General features: G+C 44.5%; 1 protein-coding gene across 9 annotated transcripts; it reads right to left on the bottom strand.

Moving 5' to 3' along the window:
* Nucleotides 1-348: 348 nt before the first annotated feature.
* LOC132463358 (transcriptional repressor p66 alpha-like) lies at nucleotides 349-14,203 on the bottom strand. 9 transcript variants are annotated; one of them, XM_060059442.1, is made up of 11 exons: nucleotides 14,042-14,203; nucleotides 7,996-8,715; nucleotides 6,822-6,966; nucleotides 5,911-6,039; nucleotides 5,560-5,673; nucleotides 5,314-5,433; nucleotides 4,754-5,002; nucleotides 3,521-3,794; nucleotides 2,941-3,383; nucleotides 2,464-2,731; nucleotides 349-1,804 (listed from the first exon to the last, which is right to left on the bottom strand). In XM_060059442.1, the coding sequence occupies exons 2-11, from the start codon at nucleotides 8,709-8,711 to the stop codon at nucleotides 1,668-1,670; spliced, it is 2,595 nt and encodes an 864-aa protein (XP_059915425.1). In that variant the 5' UTR covers nucleotides 8,712-8,715; nucleotides 14,042-14,203; the 3' UTR covers nucleotides 349-1,667. The 9 variants fall into 9 exon arrangements, with proteins under 9 accessions (XP_059915425.1, XP_059915432.1, XP_059915423.1 ...); XM_060059449.1 differs by lacking the exon at nucleotides 14,042-14,203 and adding an exon at nucleotides 13,752-14,020 and having other exon boundaries at nucleotides 2,605-2,731; XM_060059440.1 differs by lacking the exon at nucleotides 14,042-14,203 and adding an exon at nucleotides 13,752-14,018.
* Between the last annotated feature and the right edge of the window lie 1,771 nt (nucleotides 14,204-15,974).

The following is a 15,974-nucleotide window of genomic DNA, read 5'->3' as shown; positions in this document are numbered from 1 at the left end:
AGGCCTTTTATGTCTGGGTTGGTAGGTGATTAAGTAATGGACCTATAAAGAAAGGTTAATTAAAGGTATTTGGTTCAGTTTAGTAACAGGTTAGCTATGTGTTGTGTCATCAAGTATCATGATTTGTGATTTTTGTTGCATGAAATGAGTTTTCATGCAATCTCTTATGGAAAATATCTCTGTACTGTAAACACAATTAATTTGTTTTAAAATACAATATAAAACCACCTACATAGGGTGGTGGAAGTTAATCAATAACATCAATAACTAGTTATTCATAAGGAAACTATTGTGAGAAGTGTGCGGATGCTTAATCATTGACAAATAAATGACACACAATGGTTACAATTACTTGTATATATTTTTTATTTCTTAAGGAGCTAGGGAGAAAAACATAAACCAAACAAACATTATCATTAGTTTGTACTTTGCGGTACAGAATGGAGATAAGAAAAGTTATGCGGTACAATGAGGGGCACAAGCGAATATTATTGTATTGCCAAGTTTTTTTTTTTTTTTACAAGAAAACGGCCCTATACATAGATTTAAGGCCTTACATTGGCCCCATCTATTGGAAGGACAATGATCAAATTTAGATGCAAAACTGGCTCTGATGTCCGATTCAGCTATGCAAGTTTGACTTTAACATCAGTACTTCCCTCACACACAAAATAAAATGACATGGTTGACATTATTGTAAATTAAGCAAAATACAGATGGTAATTACAGATGTAGAAAGAAATAAGACCATATTGCTTTGAGCTATGGAACATAATGAACTGAGAATAAATTTAAAGTTCGGCATGCACTGTAAAAACCGACAGAAAAAAATAAACTTGAGCAAAATTTTCTTGCAAAATCCACAATTTACATTGTAATTTAAACAGTAAAAATAACAAATAACTTAAAGTAAATACAAAGAAAATTCAAACCTTCCAACTACAGGGGTTATGTGCTGAAAGCTTTTCAAATCTATCTGATCGTCTTTAAACCCTAACGTGAAGGGGGTTTGTTTAAGGGTATGAAGAGATTCTGATATATATATATATATATATATATATATATATATATATATATATATATATATATATATATATATATATATATATATATATATATATATATATATATATATATATATATATATATATATATATACACATATATATATACATACATATATATAAAAGTAAGGTATTCATTTGACTTAAAAATGTCATGAATGTGTAATCTCTTTGCTGGGTTTGTCCAGAGGTAAGTCGTGTACGCTCCAAAAAACTGAGTACTGCTATCTTTCCCCAGGAGGAACCTCAACATAGAACTAAAGAACAGTAACAGCGTGTACAAGTGTGCACACACTGTGTTTTGTATGTTTAAAAACTGGGTCATCTTCACAAAACAGGTGAGATACTTTGTATGTTCTTAACCGTAAATGAGTAAAAACAATCTTGCACAATGATCCACAAACAGTGATCTTAAAAATAAAAGCAGTGTTGAAATAGAGGAAACTATAACATAAACCATAACAGGTAAGCAAAAACATTTGTTTTAAAAGAGAGTACTTCCTTAACCGTCCTCTGGGGAGTGCTGTGGACCATATTATGGGAACTGAGGAAAAAGTAGTAACTTCAATAACAATGAATAGTATGAGATAGTTTTTTTGCACTTTATTTCCACGTGTTTGCCGTCTGGGAGATCGAGCGCGATGGAATCATGTCCAGAAGGTACTCCCTCTGACGAGCGTCGACGGTGGATGAGGTCTTATGGCCGGAAAGACTTGGGTTGACATAAGCCATGGTTACTCCTGTGGAAACAGGTAAACCCGCGACACATTAGCTCTGAACATGGAACTAAAGTGGTTGTCTATTTAAGTTAATCTGTTATTATATATAAAGTCCATCCATCCACCTATATCAATCTCTTTATCTATATAAATAACACACACACACACACACACACACACACACACACACACACACACACACACACACACACACACACACACACACACACACACACACACACACACACACACACACACACACACACACACACACACACACAAACAAAATGTGAAGATGACCATTGGCAGAATAACTACTTGTAATCTTACACCATGTACCTTCTTAGAAAAACTGGTTATCCTACACCTTGTATCTTATTAGAAAAAAACTAAGTAGGGATACTGCTAAATGAAGGAAGAAACCAAACCACCAACAGAGGGGCTAAGGTAGGAGAAGAAGAGATTTAGGGAGTTGTTTTTGCCATGTCCGAAAACACGTCTCCTGTACAAAATCCCATCCACCGCATGGAAATACACTATGATACGACTCCTCGTTGTATTTGACGTTTTAAAAAAGCACAGGACTTTTGTTTTTGGACGAGACAAGAAACGGACAGTTTAGAGAGCAGAGGTCGCAGGGGCCAGTGAGGTCGGCGGGCTGGGGTTAAGAGTGAGTCTACCTGTGTGGCTGTCGCTCTGCTTCTTCCATGCACTGGCTGATGCACTACCTCCGTGTCCGCTGACACTGCTTCTGCCGCTGATCCCCCTGCTGCTCACCTTTAAGCTCTGGGCAGAGGGGCGGGACACATGGGCATGCTTACCAGGCCGGTTGACCAAGGCCGCGGCTGCTACTGCGCTCTGCAGCTGGGAGGAGGAGGAGAACGAGTGGGGGACTCCCCTCACCCCCATGGACGAAACAGTGCCTCGGGACAGCTGGCCCTGAGGGCTCTGCAGAGGGGATGGAGGAAGATCATGGATCCAAAGCAGCAAAGGTAGAGAGAGAAGGCAGCACAAACGAAAACATGAATTAGAATTGAGTTATGCAATGGAGACACAGGATTTTTGTACACAAACAATGTGAACAGTTTATCAAATACATATTCAATTGACAGGGTGGCAAATACAGAGTATAGACAAACATAAAATGGAAGATGTACCTGCTTGATGCTGGAAGAGTGGTGGTGAACGATGTTCTGTCCTCTACTATGCTGGTGATGGTGCTGATGCTGCATGGAGGACACCCTCGCCTGGACTTGCTTCAGCTGCTGTGCGCCCAGCTGGTCTGCCTTCATCGATGGGGATGAGGAAGAGGAGGAGGAAGTGGAGGAGGTGCTGTGGGAGACCGGTGAGGCGGACTGCTGAAGGATGCGCTGCTCTATTTCCTGCTCCTGCTGCAGGGCCTTCACGAACGCAGCTTTGAGCCTATTGGTGTGCTCCGCTTTCAAAGCCTTCTTCTGATTGGATGACATACAGTCCTCACAGAGGATGGTCCCACCCTTTGCCTTGTCCTGCCTCCAGCGGCAGGTGAAGTCGGTGCTGCACTGGGTGCAGGTGAAGGGTTCTCTGGGATTAAGCTTAGATGTTGCAACACCCGTCTTTCCTGAGATGGACAGAAACAGGAAACCAAGGGGCTTTGTCAGTTAAGATAACATGGGAAACATATTCGTAAGATAGATTTAATCATCCTGCTAATTGTAAACATATAATAAGAGAGAACAGCAAGCAACTGTGATGTACCTCTGTGGATAGTATCAAGCAGATTTTGTACAACTTCTTCCAATCCCACCAGGTAGATGAATTCATTATTTGCAGCCGAGGGCAAGAAGTTGAATTCTGGCGCAGGGGGTTTTGGTGGAGGAATCTCCAAGAGGGTCTTTTCCAATTGTTTGCGCAGGGCCAGTTTAGCAGCAGCCTGGCGGCTTGCTGGGGTATCATTTATATTGACCACAGACATGTTGCTGCTTCCTGACTGGGATGTCATAGAGGAGGCCTTTAAGTTGGTTGACGATGCCTTTGGGAATGGAACAATTATATAGGTTAATAGGTGTAACAGATCACAAATTATAATTTGTAAAAACCCTTTTCTGGATGGTCAATTACTATTAACATATCAAACCTATTGCGTTACAAGAAAAAACTAGAATCAATTCACCGTAATGTAAACATTATAAACAATCGGTCAAGCTACTTGTATTTCTTGAAAACAAAACTTTTCACACGTCCTACTTTAGTTGATTTGGCTTCAATTCTGCAGAAAAAGTTGGTGATGGGTATCTGGGCCATTTTAACACAATGCTGGTCAGTCAGTCAAGGTGGTGGTTTTTCTTGCCGTTACTTGCTAACCACTTTAAGTTAAACTAGCTTGTATTAGCGAAATCTACCAAATTTTTGATTTATTTCTCGTCCTATTGCTTGATCTAAAAACGTTTAAGAAAAAGGCCCTTGAGGTGGACGCAAGGAGGTAGCGCAAGGACGTAACAGGCCCGTAACCCCCTTGCGTTGCGGGAACGTGGGACCATAATCAGCCCTAGTAACATATCAACACGTCCATTTGAGCGCTTGGACGACGATCTGGTCAAATACGGCAACCCGGTCTGTCCTAATTTAAGAGCGTCCGCACCAAATCACATTCAAAACACATTCAGTAGCGCAATCGCATATTCAAACAGACGTCTGTTTTTATACAAACATCACTCGTTATTGAAAATGCAAAATTATGGGAAATATGGGAAAAAATGGCTTATTAATGGTAATGAATGGTAATGACAGAACCTTGCCACTTGCAAACTAGCGTATAGGCCTATTCAAATTATACAGAATGTGAATTATTATGACTATCAATGAATACCACCTAATTTAAATGAAAAACGAAATATTTTCTTTTTTTATAATAATGATATAAGCTTGCATTTTCACACAATTGTGGTTGAGTGCGTTTTCCGCATGTCTTAACTTGGAACGACCACATACCTGTGACATATTGACCAGCAAGTTAGTATTGCCAACATTGCCAACCCTAACGAGGCCTGACTGGCCCATACCCCTTTGGCCCTGGGAGCCGGGAGCTGAGATTCTGGTCCCCAACAGCAAGGGAGGGGGACCTGACCCAGGGCCACCAGAAGCAGCCAACTGCTGCTGCTGCTGCTGCTGCTGCTGCTGCTGCTGCGCCTGCTGCTGCTGACGGAGAGCCTGGATCTGCTGTGGAGAAACAGAGATGGGCTAACCAGGAAAACAATAAGGAAGGACACCCAGAGCCAAGAGGGGGACAGCACAGGGAAGCGAGGGCAGAGCAGGTGGGGAAAGAGGGGGACATTGATAGCACCATAGCAGGGTAGACCACAGAGACAGACACAGAGACAGACAGACAAAGCAAAATAAAATAAGCCATGGCTTTTAAGTCTTTAATATTTCTTTGCCAAAAGTGCCATCCAGTTTACACTACCAGACTCAATTGGTATTGATTTTCAATATGCTAATTATTTGGGAAAATCTTGTTTTGGTAGTTGAATGCCGATGTAAATGTGCCTTACCTGGGCCCCTCTTACGAGAGGTGGCATGATGATCTGGGAGCCATGCTTGGACGACAACTGCTGCCCGCCTCGCACTAGAGGGGGAGGGATAACCGTCCCCGAACTACGACCTGTCGCAATCTGTGGGGGGGGGGGGGGGGGGGGGGAGGAACAAAAGGTTATTTGCTTTCTAGCTGAGATATATAGAGATAGATAGATAGATAGATAGATAGATAGATAGATAGATAGATAGATAGATAGACGCACTACTTGTGTGTGTAGGTTTGTCAAGCGACCGCTGACCTGTTGGGAGAGCTTATTCCCTGTAATGGTTCCCCGGATCAGGGGGGGGGGAGCGGCGGAGCCAGACAGGCCCGAGGGCTGGGAGGGGAACGACAGAGGAGAACAACGGTCATCAATCACCCTATAGGAATATGGAAGGCGGGATGATGTTGCTCACCACAGTGTGTGTGTGTGTGTGTGTGTGTGTGTGTGTGTGTGTGTGTGTGTGTGTGTGTGTGTGTGTGTGTGTGTGTGTGTGTGTGTGTGTGTGTGTGTGTGTGTGTGTGTGTGTGTGTGTGTGTGTGTGTGTGTGTGTGTGTGTGTGTGTGTGTTTACCTTCTGAAGTGTGTCCTTCTGGATCTGACTCTGTCTGAGTTTCTTAAGCAGCACCAGTTTGGCCTCCTCCAGCCTGAGCTCCTCTTTCAGCTGCTTGATGATGCGCTCCCTCTCTTCTGGGCTGCTCTTCTGCACAAGCACACACACAAATACACCCCCACAAGACCATAACATCAATTAGTAACTCTGGTCATGCTACAGTGGACGGGGGTGGTAGAGCTGTGCAGTGGTGGCAGCATGCAGATACTGGTAAGAATACAAATACACAACACATCGGCTATGTTTGGAGGCACACAGATAGTGTACAAGAGCCTGTGCGTGCTTTCTATGTATTTTTCAAATAGGTTGCTCGTCATCATCGTTACATCTCATTTGATCTTCTGAGTCAAGAGAGGGCCAGTAGGTTGTCACAGCAGAAAGTATGAACAGCCTGAATTGACTAAATAAAGGGTATAAGACGAAAACAAAAAGAGAAATGGAGAATCAAGGCACAAATGTAAACATTACAACCTTCGATCCGTTCATATCACCATGTTCCCCGTATGCACACGGCACCAGTAGGTGATACTCCTAAACACGACTCAACATAGCTCTACATTGAGTAGGCCATGCCACAATATACAATATAAAAAATGACCCCTCATTGGTAATACACCTGTGATTTGAGTTACATTTCAATGTAATTTTGCCATTTATCAGTTACTTTTATCAAAAGGATCTCATATTATAACCAGGTTATTAGGCGAGGTCATGCCAAAAAGGTAAGCTACAAACAATCAGGGGTTCGAACACGGTAACCTTTGGCTTGGAGTGAAGAAACCTGGCCACTCTCTGCTCTTATTTGGTCTGGGGAATGGGGAGTGAAGCTTGGTCGTGCACATGCTTGGACACATGTGATGGGTTACCATTACCATGAGCAGATCGGTGTCCAGCTCCTTGAAGTGGCTTAGGCCGTTCATTGGTGGACTGGAAGATTCATTGTCTGATAGGATGATGACGTCGTCGTCGTCATCGTCGTCATCGGCTGGCGGACGCTTCTCCTTCTTTACGCTGTTGCTAACAGAGTCAATAAAAGATACAAACATTAATTTCCCAAGATTACTCCCTCTTTACTCTAAACACACTTTAAGAACACATTTAGAGACGGAGACTAAGTTAGTGGCACTCATGACTCCGGCTAAATTCAATACTCCAAGTATTGATATCTTACGTGTCTCTGAAAGCCAAGTCAGGCCTTCTTTATATGTTTATTTTAAACTGGTGCTAATGCCAAGCCACATGTGGGGGAAGCTTTTAATAGAAACGGCATGGGTATAAATAGAATATGTTTTTTCTTTATTCACAAGGGAGGGCTGGGTAAACTGGAGGGTAGCTAACTTTCACACATTTAAGATGAATGACTTGATAGCATGCTTACACTTATGTCTCATTTGCAATTATTTTGATTGATATTAATCACAGGAATGGGGAGGTCTTTGAACAGCACCTTAGATTTCAGAATGTGGGCATTAGTTTTAATGACATCGGGGCATACAGATAATGCGGATGATTGGGCCAATTTACAGAGAGTCCGATCGCTCTCTTGACTGACCACTTAAAAACATAGTGGGGGTGTCAACGTTATTGGACTAACCCTTCCGGTGGATTCATCACTACTCTTCCAACGAAGTCACATGACAAAAAGTCATCATCACGTGTGTGTGTGTGTGTGTGTGTCGGGCCCCCTCCCACACTACCACCCTCCCCCCTGCTGTTCCTCACACCGTCGAAACCATGGCAACCCCCGGCTGGAACCGGTTTGTGACACACAGGCCTCATTTTGTGTGAGCGGACTTTTGGGGTTCAGGTGGAGAGCGGGGGAAAATGGAGGGAGGCTGGGGGGACCTAGAACACGCACACACACACACCTACGCATGCACTTTCTATAAGCTGTAAAGTCTTGGCGCATCTACACATAATGCAATGTGTTTCTCCCTTCTACGTCAAGGGTCACCTCATACTATATTTAGGGCTACATTTGTATCTTGAGTTAGTTAATGGGAACTAAGCAGGAACATTATTATTATTACATAACGTTATTCTCACCCTTTTGAGGTGCTCATATCCACAGGCTCCGCTGTCTGAACCTCCACTTTAATGGTGGCTTTCACCTCCCCGGCAGCTAGAATACCGCCAGACCCCTTCGCTTCTGCCGGGCGGAGCCGGCTCCGGGGATCAACAACCACGGCGGGTTCTGCCTTTACCCTGCCGGCCCGGTCCTTTTGGTCAGTCCGGTTGTCTGGGATGGGTTCAACCGACTGCGAGGTCGGTATCTGGGTCGGGGTCGGGGTCCGGGCCGGGGTCGGAGTCTGGATCAGGGGCTGGATTGGGATCGGGGTCGCGGCCAGGATCGGGGTCGGGGTCTGGATCGGGATCGGGATCGGGATCAGGGTCTGGGTCTGGGTCTGGACCGGAGCCTGGATCGGGGTCTTGATCAGAGTCTGGGTAGGGGTCTGCTCTGGGTCCTCCTTCGTCGGCGGAGGCGTTTCGGTCGGCACCAAAGGCAGCAGAAGCCGGCTCAGCGCAGGTTCCTCGCGACTCTCCGCCGCCTCGGGTTCCACCCGGGATGGACTCTGTTCGTCAGTAAGTGCAGGCCTGACGTCATGGTTCGGTTGGGCAGACTGGTTTTCTGGCTCGAGGTCGTCCATCTTGGGCTTCTTGCCGTCGCTCTCGGTGTCGGACAGCTCGGAGGGGGCCGCCGGAGCGTCTTTCTCCAGCGCTCTCTTCTGGCTGCGTGTCTGGCGGACCGCCTCTTCAGACATCCTCCTGGGGAGAAGGAACAGACCTTTACTTAGCAGTTACAACTAGAGACGGGCTGTTAGAAATAACACTAAAGATGTGTTGGTTTGGCAACGAAAACCACTGGGATCACGTCGGCTGCATTAGCGCAGGCCTTGAGAGAAACAGCCGGAACAGGTTATTCAGCAATAGGTCTTTATTTCTTTAAATGTTGAGGATATAAATCTTAAATATTTCTAAATGTGACAGAAGATACTTTGAACCTGTGTCTGTTTTGTGTGCCATATTTGAGCTTTAATCTTCATCTTAAAGAACAAACATGAGCGACAACGATGACTGTCTCTACCAAAGGTGGAAGATAGAGACAAGACACAATGTTGGACTGCTGTTTGTGTAGTTGGACTCAGTGCAAGAATCTAAATAGACTAAGCTATTCCCATTCCAAGTGAATAAACAGAATGTATGACTAACCATGGCTGTATTTTAGACATCTCCCATATGGGCTAAATAGATAGAATTCAACAGAAACATACCAATGTTACCAATGTAATAACACCCAGATTTGAGGCAGTTCCTCACACATTGTACATTTAGGGAGAAATGTCCTAACTTAATAACTTAAATGTTGCCCTTGAGGTTTCACACATTTCTGTGTCTGCTTGAAACTGATAATCGAGAGTGTGCATGAGTCACCACACCGGCTGAGTTCAAGTGAAGTCCAATGCATTCTATACCGTCAGGAGCGCGACACAAATCGGTGCACCTACTAAAGACATCAGAGTCACTCTGCAACGGAGACTGCTATTGAAAAGAGCGACATGCATTATCTGTGTATATACCTCGCAAGTGCTGGCTGACCTTGAATCAGCTACAGGTGATAAAAGCAGTAAGGGCCCCGACGACACCCATGTAGATGAATGTGGTCACTGTGGTACTGCTCTTGAGTGAGGTGTAGGCAAGGTATTTTAACATATAATTGACCCCGATATATGAAATATAATGATTCAAATGCACCAATAATGAAGTGTCTTAAATATGACTATAATTGTAACGCTATTTGATGGTAGTTTGGTCCACCTCTCTCTGAAATGGCTTTACGACTGAGCTGATGGTTTCCGCAAATGGCTAAACGACATCCTCCAACTCTCACACAAATGTATTGGACCAGACATCCACATGGTGGCTCTTAAATCACATCCGGCCCCCTCACGAGAAGGTCTACATTGAGACCCTGCTCACTGCCTTAAACGGTTCAAACAATCGGAGAACAAAGCCACATTATTACACAGACGGAGCAGAGTGAGGTGATGTCCAGCTCATACGGCCTCAATGAGCCACCTTGCCACCAAACCGCGATTATAAAGAGACCACTCACTGGTCTCCCGGAACCACAGTGCACCCAACAACGCAATACAGGAAGCTGTGTGTTGAGGGGGGAAAACGGTTAACCCTTTCTGTTTGGACTAGTTTTCAGTGGCGTACTCTGTACTACACAGCCCTGCCCCACCCCCCCTTCTTAAAATAGTTATGGTGGCAAGCCCGCGTTACCACCAACCGAACCGGACCAGTGAAGGAGAACCCACTTGAAACCCAACAGAAACAGCTCATGCCCAGTGGCTAGGTTGGCGGTGGTCATTTATTTGGATATTTATTTCTAATTACATTGATATCATGGAGATACATATGACATGCCCCTTCCCAGGATTCGGTGGGACACACAAAGCACATTTTTTTCCCTGAGAACTGGTTTAAACCGGTCGGCTAGTGTGTGTGTGTGTGTGTGTGTGTGTGTGTGTGTGTGTGTGTGTGTGTGTGTGTGTGTGTGTGTGTGTGTGTGTGTGTGTGTGTGTGTGTGTGTGTGTGTGTCGCTGGGTGTATGTGTGTGTGATTGTATGCAGCTATGTGTGTGTAAATGCGTGGCTTTGCACGTGTGTGTGTATGTGTCTGTGTGTGTGTGTGTGTGTGTGTGTGTGTGTGCGTGCGTGTGGCTATGTGTGTGTGACTGTAAGAGAGGGGAGCCGAGGCAGGTTTAACCCTTAAGGTTCAGGATCAGACGTTGGGCTCCGACGTCGGCGGTGATTCTCCGGTCTGTGGAGCGGGGTGGGGAAGAGGACTGGGGTGAACTACGTTCTGTGTGGACTGGAGGGAAGGTGGTGGAGGAGGATAGAAGGGGTGATGGAGATGGGATGCCATTGCAGCACTCACAATCTTACAAGCCATGCACTAATTTCAAATGCCTCTTTGTTGGTTGTGTTGATCTCAACGTATACATGTGGGTTCACTACACTCCCTACACCCAACCGAACCAGATCAACCCCTGCTGACCCCCCCCTTCTATCCAACCACCACCACAACCCCCCCCCCCCCCCACACACACTCCCCCCCCTCACTCGTACAGGGACCCTATCTTTGTAACCGGGTGGACCAGGATGGCTGACAGGTTTCAGATGTCATCTGCATGGAAGCTCAACTTCACACACACACACACACACACACACACACACACACACACACACACACACACACACACACACACACACACACACACACACACACACACACACACACACACACACACACACACACACACACACACACACACGAAAAGGCAGATATTGACACAGATATTTCCATTTTTCAATTTCAACATCATTATCACCAACTCATGAACAAATCTCATGGCACAATCGCAACGTGCATCGTCATTTTTGTTCTGTTGTGCGTCCGCCGTCCATGAGGCCTGAACCTGAGGAATTATTTGTTTATGACTTTTTCTTGAAAATATCTTTGTAGACTCAATAAGAAGGCAGGGGATGCATAGAGGATGACTAACAGTAAACCCCTGTCCCCCTGCCTTCCAACTTCTCTACATTTATTCCCAACCAAATAAGGGTAAGTATGACAATGTGCGACATAAAGATGTCAATTCTAGATGATCTGCCTCCACCACAACCACTGTATTTAATCTTTACAGGGTCCCAGACCTACACTTATAAAAACATAAAAAGGCATCAAGGAGTAAGAAAAGAAGCGTGGGCTTAGGCTGACCCAGAGCTGAGCAGTACAAGCTGGACTCTGCTAGACACTGCTAGACACCTGCCATGCCATCTTAAAGCATTAGGTGCTGTGGGATGAATGGCTTTAGCTTAACAATGTGTGTATCTGACATCTTACATGTATCTATAAAGTGTGTGGGTGTCTAATCTATATCGAGATATAGATATAGATAGATGTAGAGAAAGACACATACAATATGTGTGGATGTGTGTGCGTTGTAGTCACGAAGTGCTGACCAAGCGCTTGGCCTGTGACCCCTAAAGTCATGTGCAGAGGCTCACAATGTGGCAAACCAATGAGCCTTTCCAGAACAGAGGCTCATTACACAACGACTCGGATTGGCTTTTTTCTGAATGTAAACATTGGGGTAGGTATTCATGGAAAGCAAACAGGGCGGAAAGACTGGTTGAGGGGACTTAACAATATCATAGTATGGAGCAGAGACGGGGTACAGCAAAATGTGAAAGATAAGGGTTTAAAAGGAGCACATATAAAAAAGAGATCAAGAACCATTTTAATCAACTTTTCAACAAACGGCTGCGCGTTGTTCCAACCCGTCCGACATAATGGCATTGAGAAGTGCCTCAGGCCCTAACTGAAGCCAACCTGCATTGTGCTCACAGTGGTGCTCGATCAATACAGCAACCCAGGGACCTATTGTTATCTTCAAATGATGCCTTTCAGGGCCATTGTTTAGATGGACGGACATTGTTCTTTCAACAAAAAAAAAATGCAAGTGGCTGAAAATTAGCTCTTTGCCTATTATTTTCCAGTTAAATATGATCAATAAACGACATCCTACATATTTATGCACCCTGTATCACATGTCAATACATAACGGTTAATGATGCGCACGAGCGTGTTGTCTCCAAGCTGTAATATCTTTGTTTTTGTCCATTGCCTCTTCATACTGCATACTCACAACACCAGACCACGCTCCATTATTCGGCGCCGGATAAACTGTTGTTACTTCTTGACAAAAATGATATATATAGAACAGGCCAGCCCTGTTGTATAAATAGCAAACGCAAAAATAGTTTTCCATTTCCGTTCAAAATGCCATTAAAACAACCAATCGTTGCTTACATTGCCTATTGTCATAACAGTTCTGACAACAGTGTTATGATATAGTTACACTGTAAATATCATCTTGTAATGTTGAAAGGTGAATCATCAAATGTTTATCTGTCATGCTTTGGGGTTGAAACCATGTAGAAGAAACGAATAGTATTAACAGGAGTCTTGTACTACAGCTTTGTCAGGGAGCAAAGGGACGAGCTCCGTCTCGAGAGGAAATGTGTGTGCGTGCATCTGGCCGCGCGAGAGGAAGAGTTCGTGTGTGTGCGTTCAGCTTTAAGAGGAGGAAGACTCCGGTTGTCACAGCGAAGTATGAAGATCAGCTACCAGATACAGAACCAACACTGGTGGTGCCACGGGGCTGAAACCAGACTGTAACGACCACCATTACACTATCTATTAATCCGTGGAGACGGATCCCTTTAAAAAGTAAACCCAGCCCACCCTGCGAGACCACCCGGCGTCCTCCGAACAGCACAGCCGCTCCGGAGGAACCGACTGTGTGATTAGTTAGCGAGCTAACACTACACATATCACACAACAAAACATCAACCCAGCTTAGCTCGGAAAGCAGTTTATCACAATCATCTGACCTTGCTATGCTAGCAAGTTCACAGTGGACACCCACAAAAGTGATAAATAACACCCAGGTCCACAGCACCATTGCCCTCGGATTGCATGACCCATACCATCCAGAACCGAATCCGAATCTCTTGAGTACATCTGAGAAACCGGGGAATGGTGCGATTAGGGCAAACTTTCATCCCACTCTCCTCAAGTGTGTAATGTTAGGCCGCTTCACTGACTGTTTCCCCGGGTATCCTGTTCGAATAAGAACGTTGAAGTCAGAAACTCGGATCAACTACCGGCCGACCGGGATTGAGCATATCAACAATGCATCGATGACGACCTAACGTAATTACCCTTACCTCATTCAACGACTTGTGAATAACAACATCCAAGTCCAGATGGGATGTATACATCGTAGCGTATATAGAGAGAAAAACAGCACAAACGATACATTTGTATCGAACCCCCCACCCGCCCTCCCTCGCTCAACCTTTGGCTCTGCGGAGAAGTGTTACTTTTCAGCAGCCCATCAGCTCCTCTATCGTCACAGATAGGTGGAGGAAAACCTGGCTCCTCGCGACGAGTCCGAATAAAAGGCTTCCCTCAATCCAGCCACAGAAAAACTTCAGATACACCTAAGTCAACTTACTCGGTCGATTTGGGACCCGTTCTCCCCCGATGGTCGACCAGGGGATCTTTTATCTGCAATTAACCTCGATAAATCGTTGCTTTTTAAAAATCCAGGGGATATCCTCTTTTTTTCGGCCCTCCCCGCTGCCGCCTCTGTTGCCAAATAATGCGCCTCAACACACATGGAGCCGCTGCGTCCTCTTTAGTGGGCATGCGCACCTCAACATACCAGGGCGACCACAGCACATCATGTAACCAGTGACTGACCACCATGGGGCAAAATAAGCCTGGATATGCCAGTGGTCCATGGCACCTTATTTTGTCTCATGTCGATACCACAGACCCAGGACAAGTGTCGCATTTGTGCCGAGATGCCTGCACAAGACCCACAGGGTTTATTTGTATTGATGATGTTGTATCAAAAAATGTACCCTGTGATATCCTTATCAAGAATCACCATCAAGGCTTAAACCTGAATAGAACTGAAGCAGGCGTTCACCTCCACTGGCTGCACTGTGGTTTGCACACACATGCACGCACGCGCATACACACTATCACTTGCACGCCCAGGCAGGCGCACGCACGTCTCCTTCGGTGTGATGTTGTGTCTGGAGGATGACGTGTTCGCAAAAGCTCATCAGCTTCATTCTGCTCTACCTTAAAATGCTCAAAAAATCGGAAGTTAAATTTGTGTCGTCAGATTTGATGGTTCTCCCATTCCATCACTCCATCCACGACCCCCCCCCCCCCCCCCCTCATCTGCTGCCACAGATGAGTGAAGTCTGCTCACAAACCCCTACCTTTCAGTCTGACCCATCCTAGACCCACCGAAACGATAAGTTCATCAGACCAAAGCCAATTAGTATTGAATGACAATTGTCCTGAGTTCCTAACGGCCAATGGTGACGTTTCTTAAATATACAATTATTAAATAATAGAGACGCCAACGACTGTAGACTAGTGGACATACTTGTGTTGCTGTCTTAAGTTTTATTTGTAAAGATGGCAATAGAAAAAAATGCCTGAAAAGGCCTTCATATTTTGCTTTTAATATAAATAAGCCACAATTAGATCGCAGGAGTGTAATGTCTGGTATTATCCTTCATGCTGTGTTGAGCAGCATGTATACTTGCATTTCCAACATTATAGGGAATACTTCTGCATTCTAATATATTTGTCATAGTTTATTAAGCGGGCAACTGAATTGGATTCCTACGGGAATATTTGAATGTGGATCCGTCCTAAAGATTCTCTTCATGCATTTAGCAATGGCCGCTCGTAACATGACAGCTTCAACTTAATCCTCATTAAGTAGACTACTGTAACAATGCAGGAAGTCGTTGCTGCAGACGCGATTAGACGGGCTCACTATTTGGCAGGAAATGGCTCCTCTCAGCGCCGTCCAAGACACCTTTATATACATAAAGTTCTAACTTTACTTATTACTCCGCTCTTTTATTCTCATATAACAGGCGTTCCGACCTCAGCTTTGATGAGAGAGAAAGAATGCTTTAAATAGTTAGTTCGGTGTTCACAATATCTATTCATGGTTGCTTAGAAGGTTATCTAAAATATCTCCATGTCCTTTTTGCTGACACTCCAAATATGTTTTGTTTAAATAATAATTCGATGTCTTATAATCTGAAATGGGAAGCACTAAACCCTCAAAAACCCTAAAGTAGATCTACTAAGAATGGGCCAAACTACATAAGGCGTATAACTACGTACACACATATCCCATCTAACTGTTTTATTAAAATAAAAAAAAACATGACCCCATCAAATGTTAATTGTGTGGAATGTTCGTTTTTAAGCTGCACACTTCTTTTACTTTTATATCTGCATACAAAAAATATATTTGGAAGATGCATGTAAAATACATATAGTTTGAATAAGCAACGCAAAGCATTATGCACAAATGATTACGATTTACAAAAAGACAGTCAATCACA

Source organism: Gadus macrocephalus, chromosome 8 (genome assembly GCF_031168955.1).
Source record: "Gadus macrocephalus chromosome 8, ASM3116895v1".
In the NCBI taxonomy this organism is placed as follows: domain Eukaryota; kingdom Metazoa; phylum Chordata; class Actinopteri; order Gadiformes; family Gadidae; genus Gadus; species Gadus macrocephalus.
The sequence above is the reverse complement of the archived record's forward strand: the minus strand, read 5'-3'. Positions and strand labels throughout refer to the sequence as shown.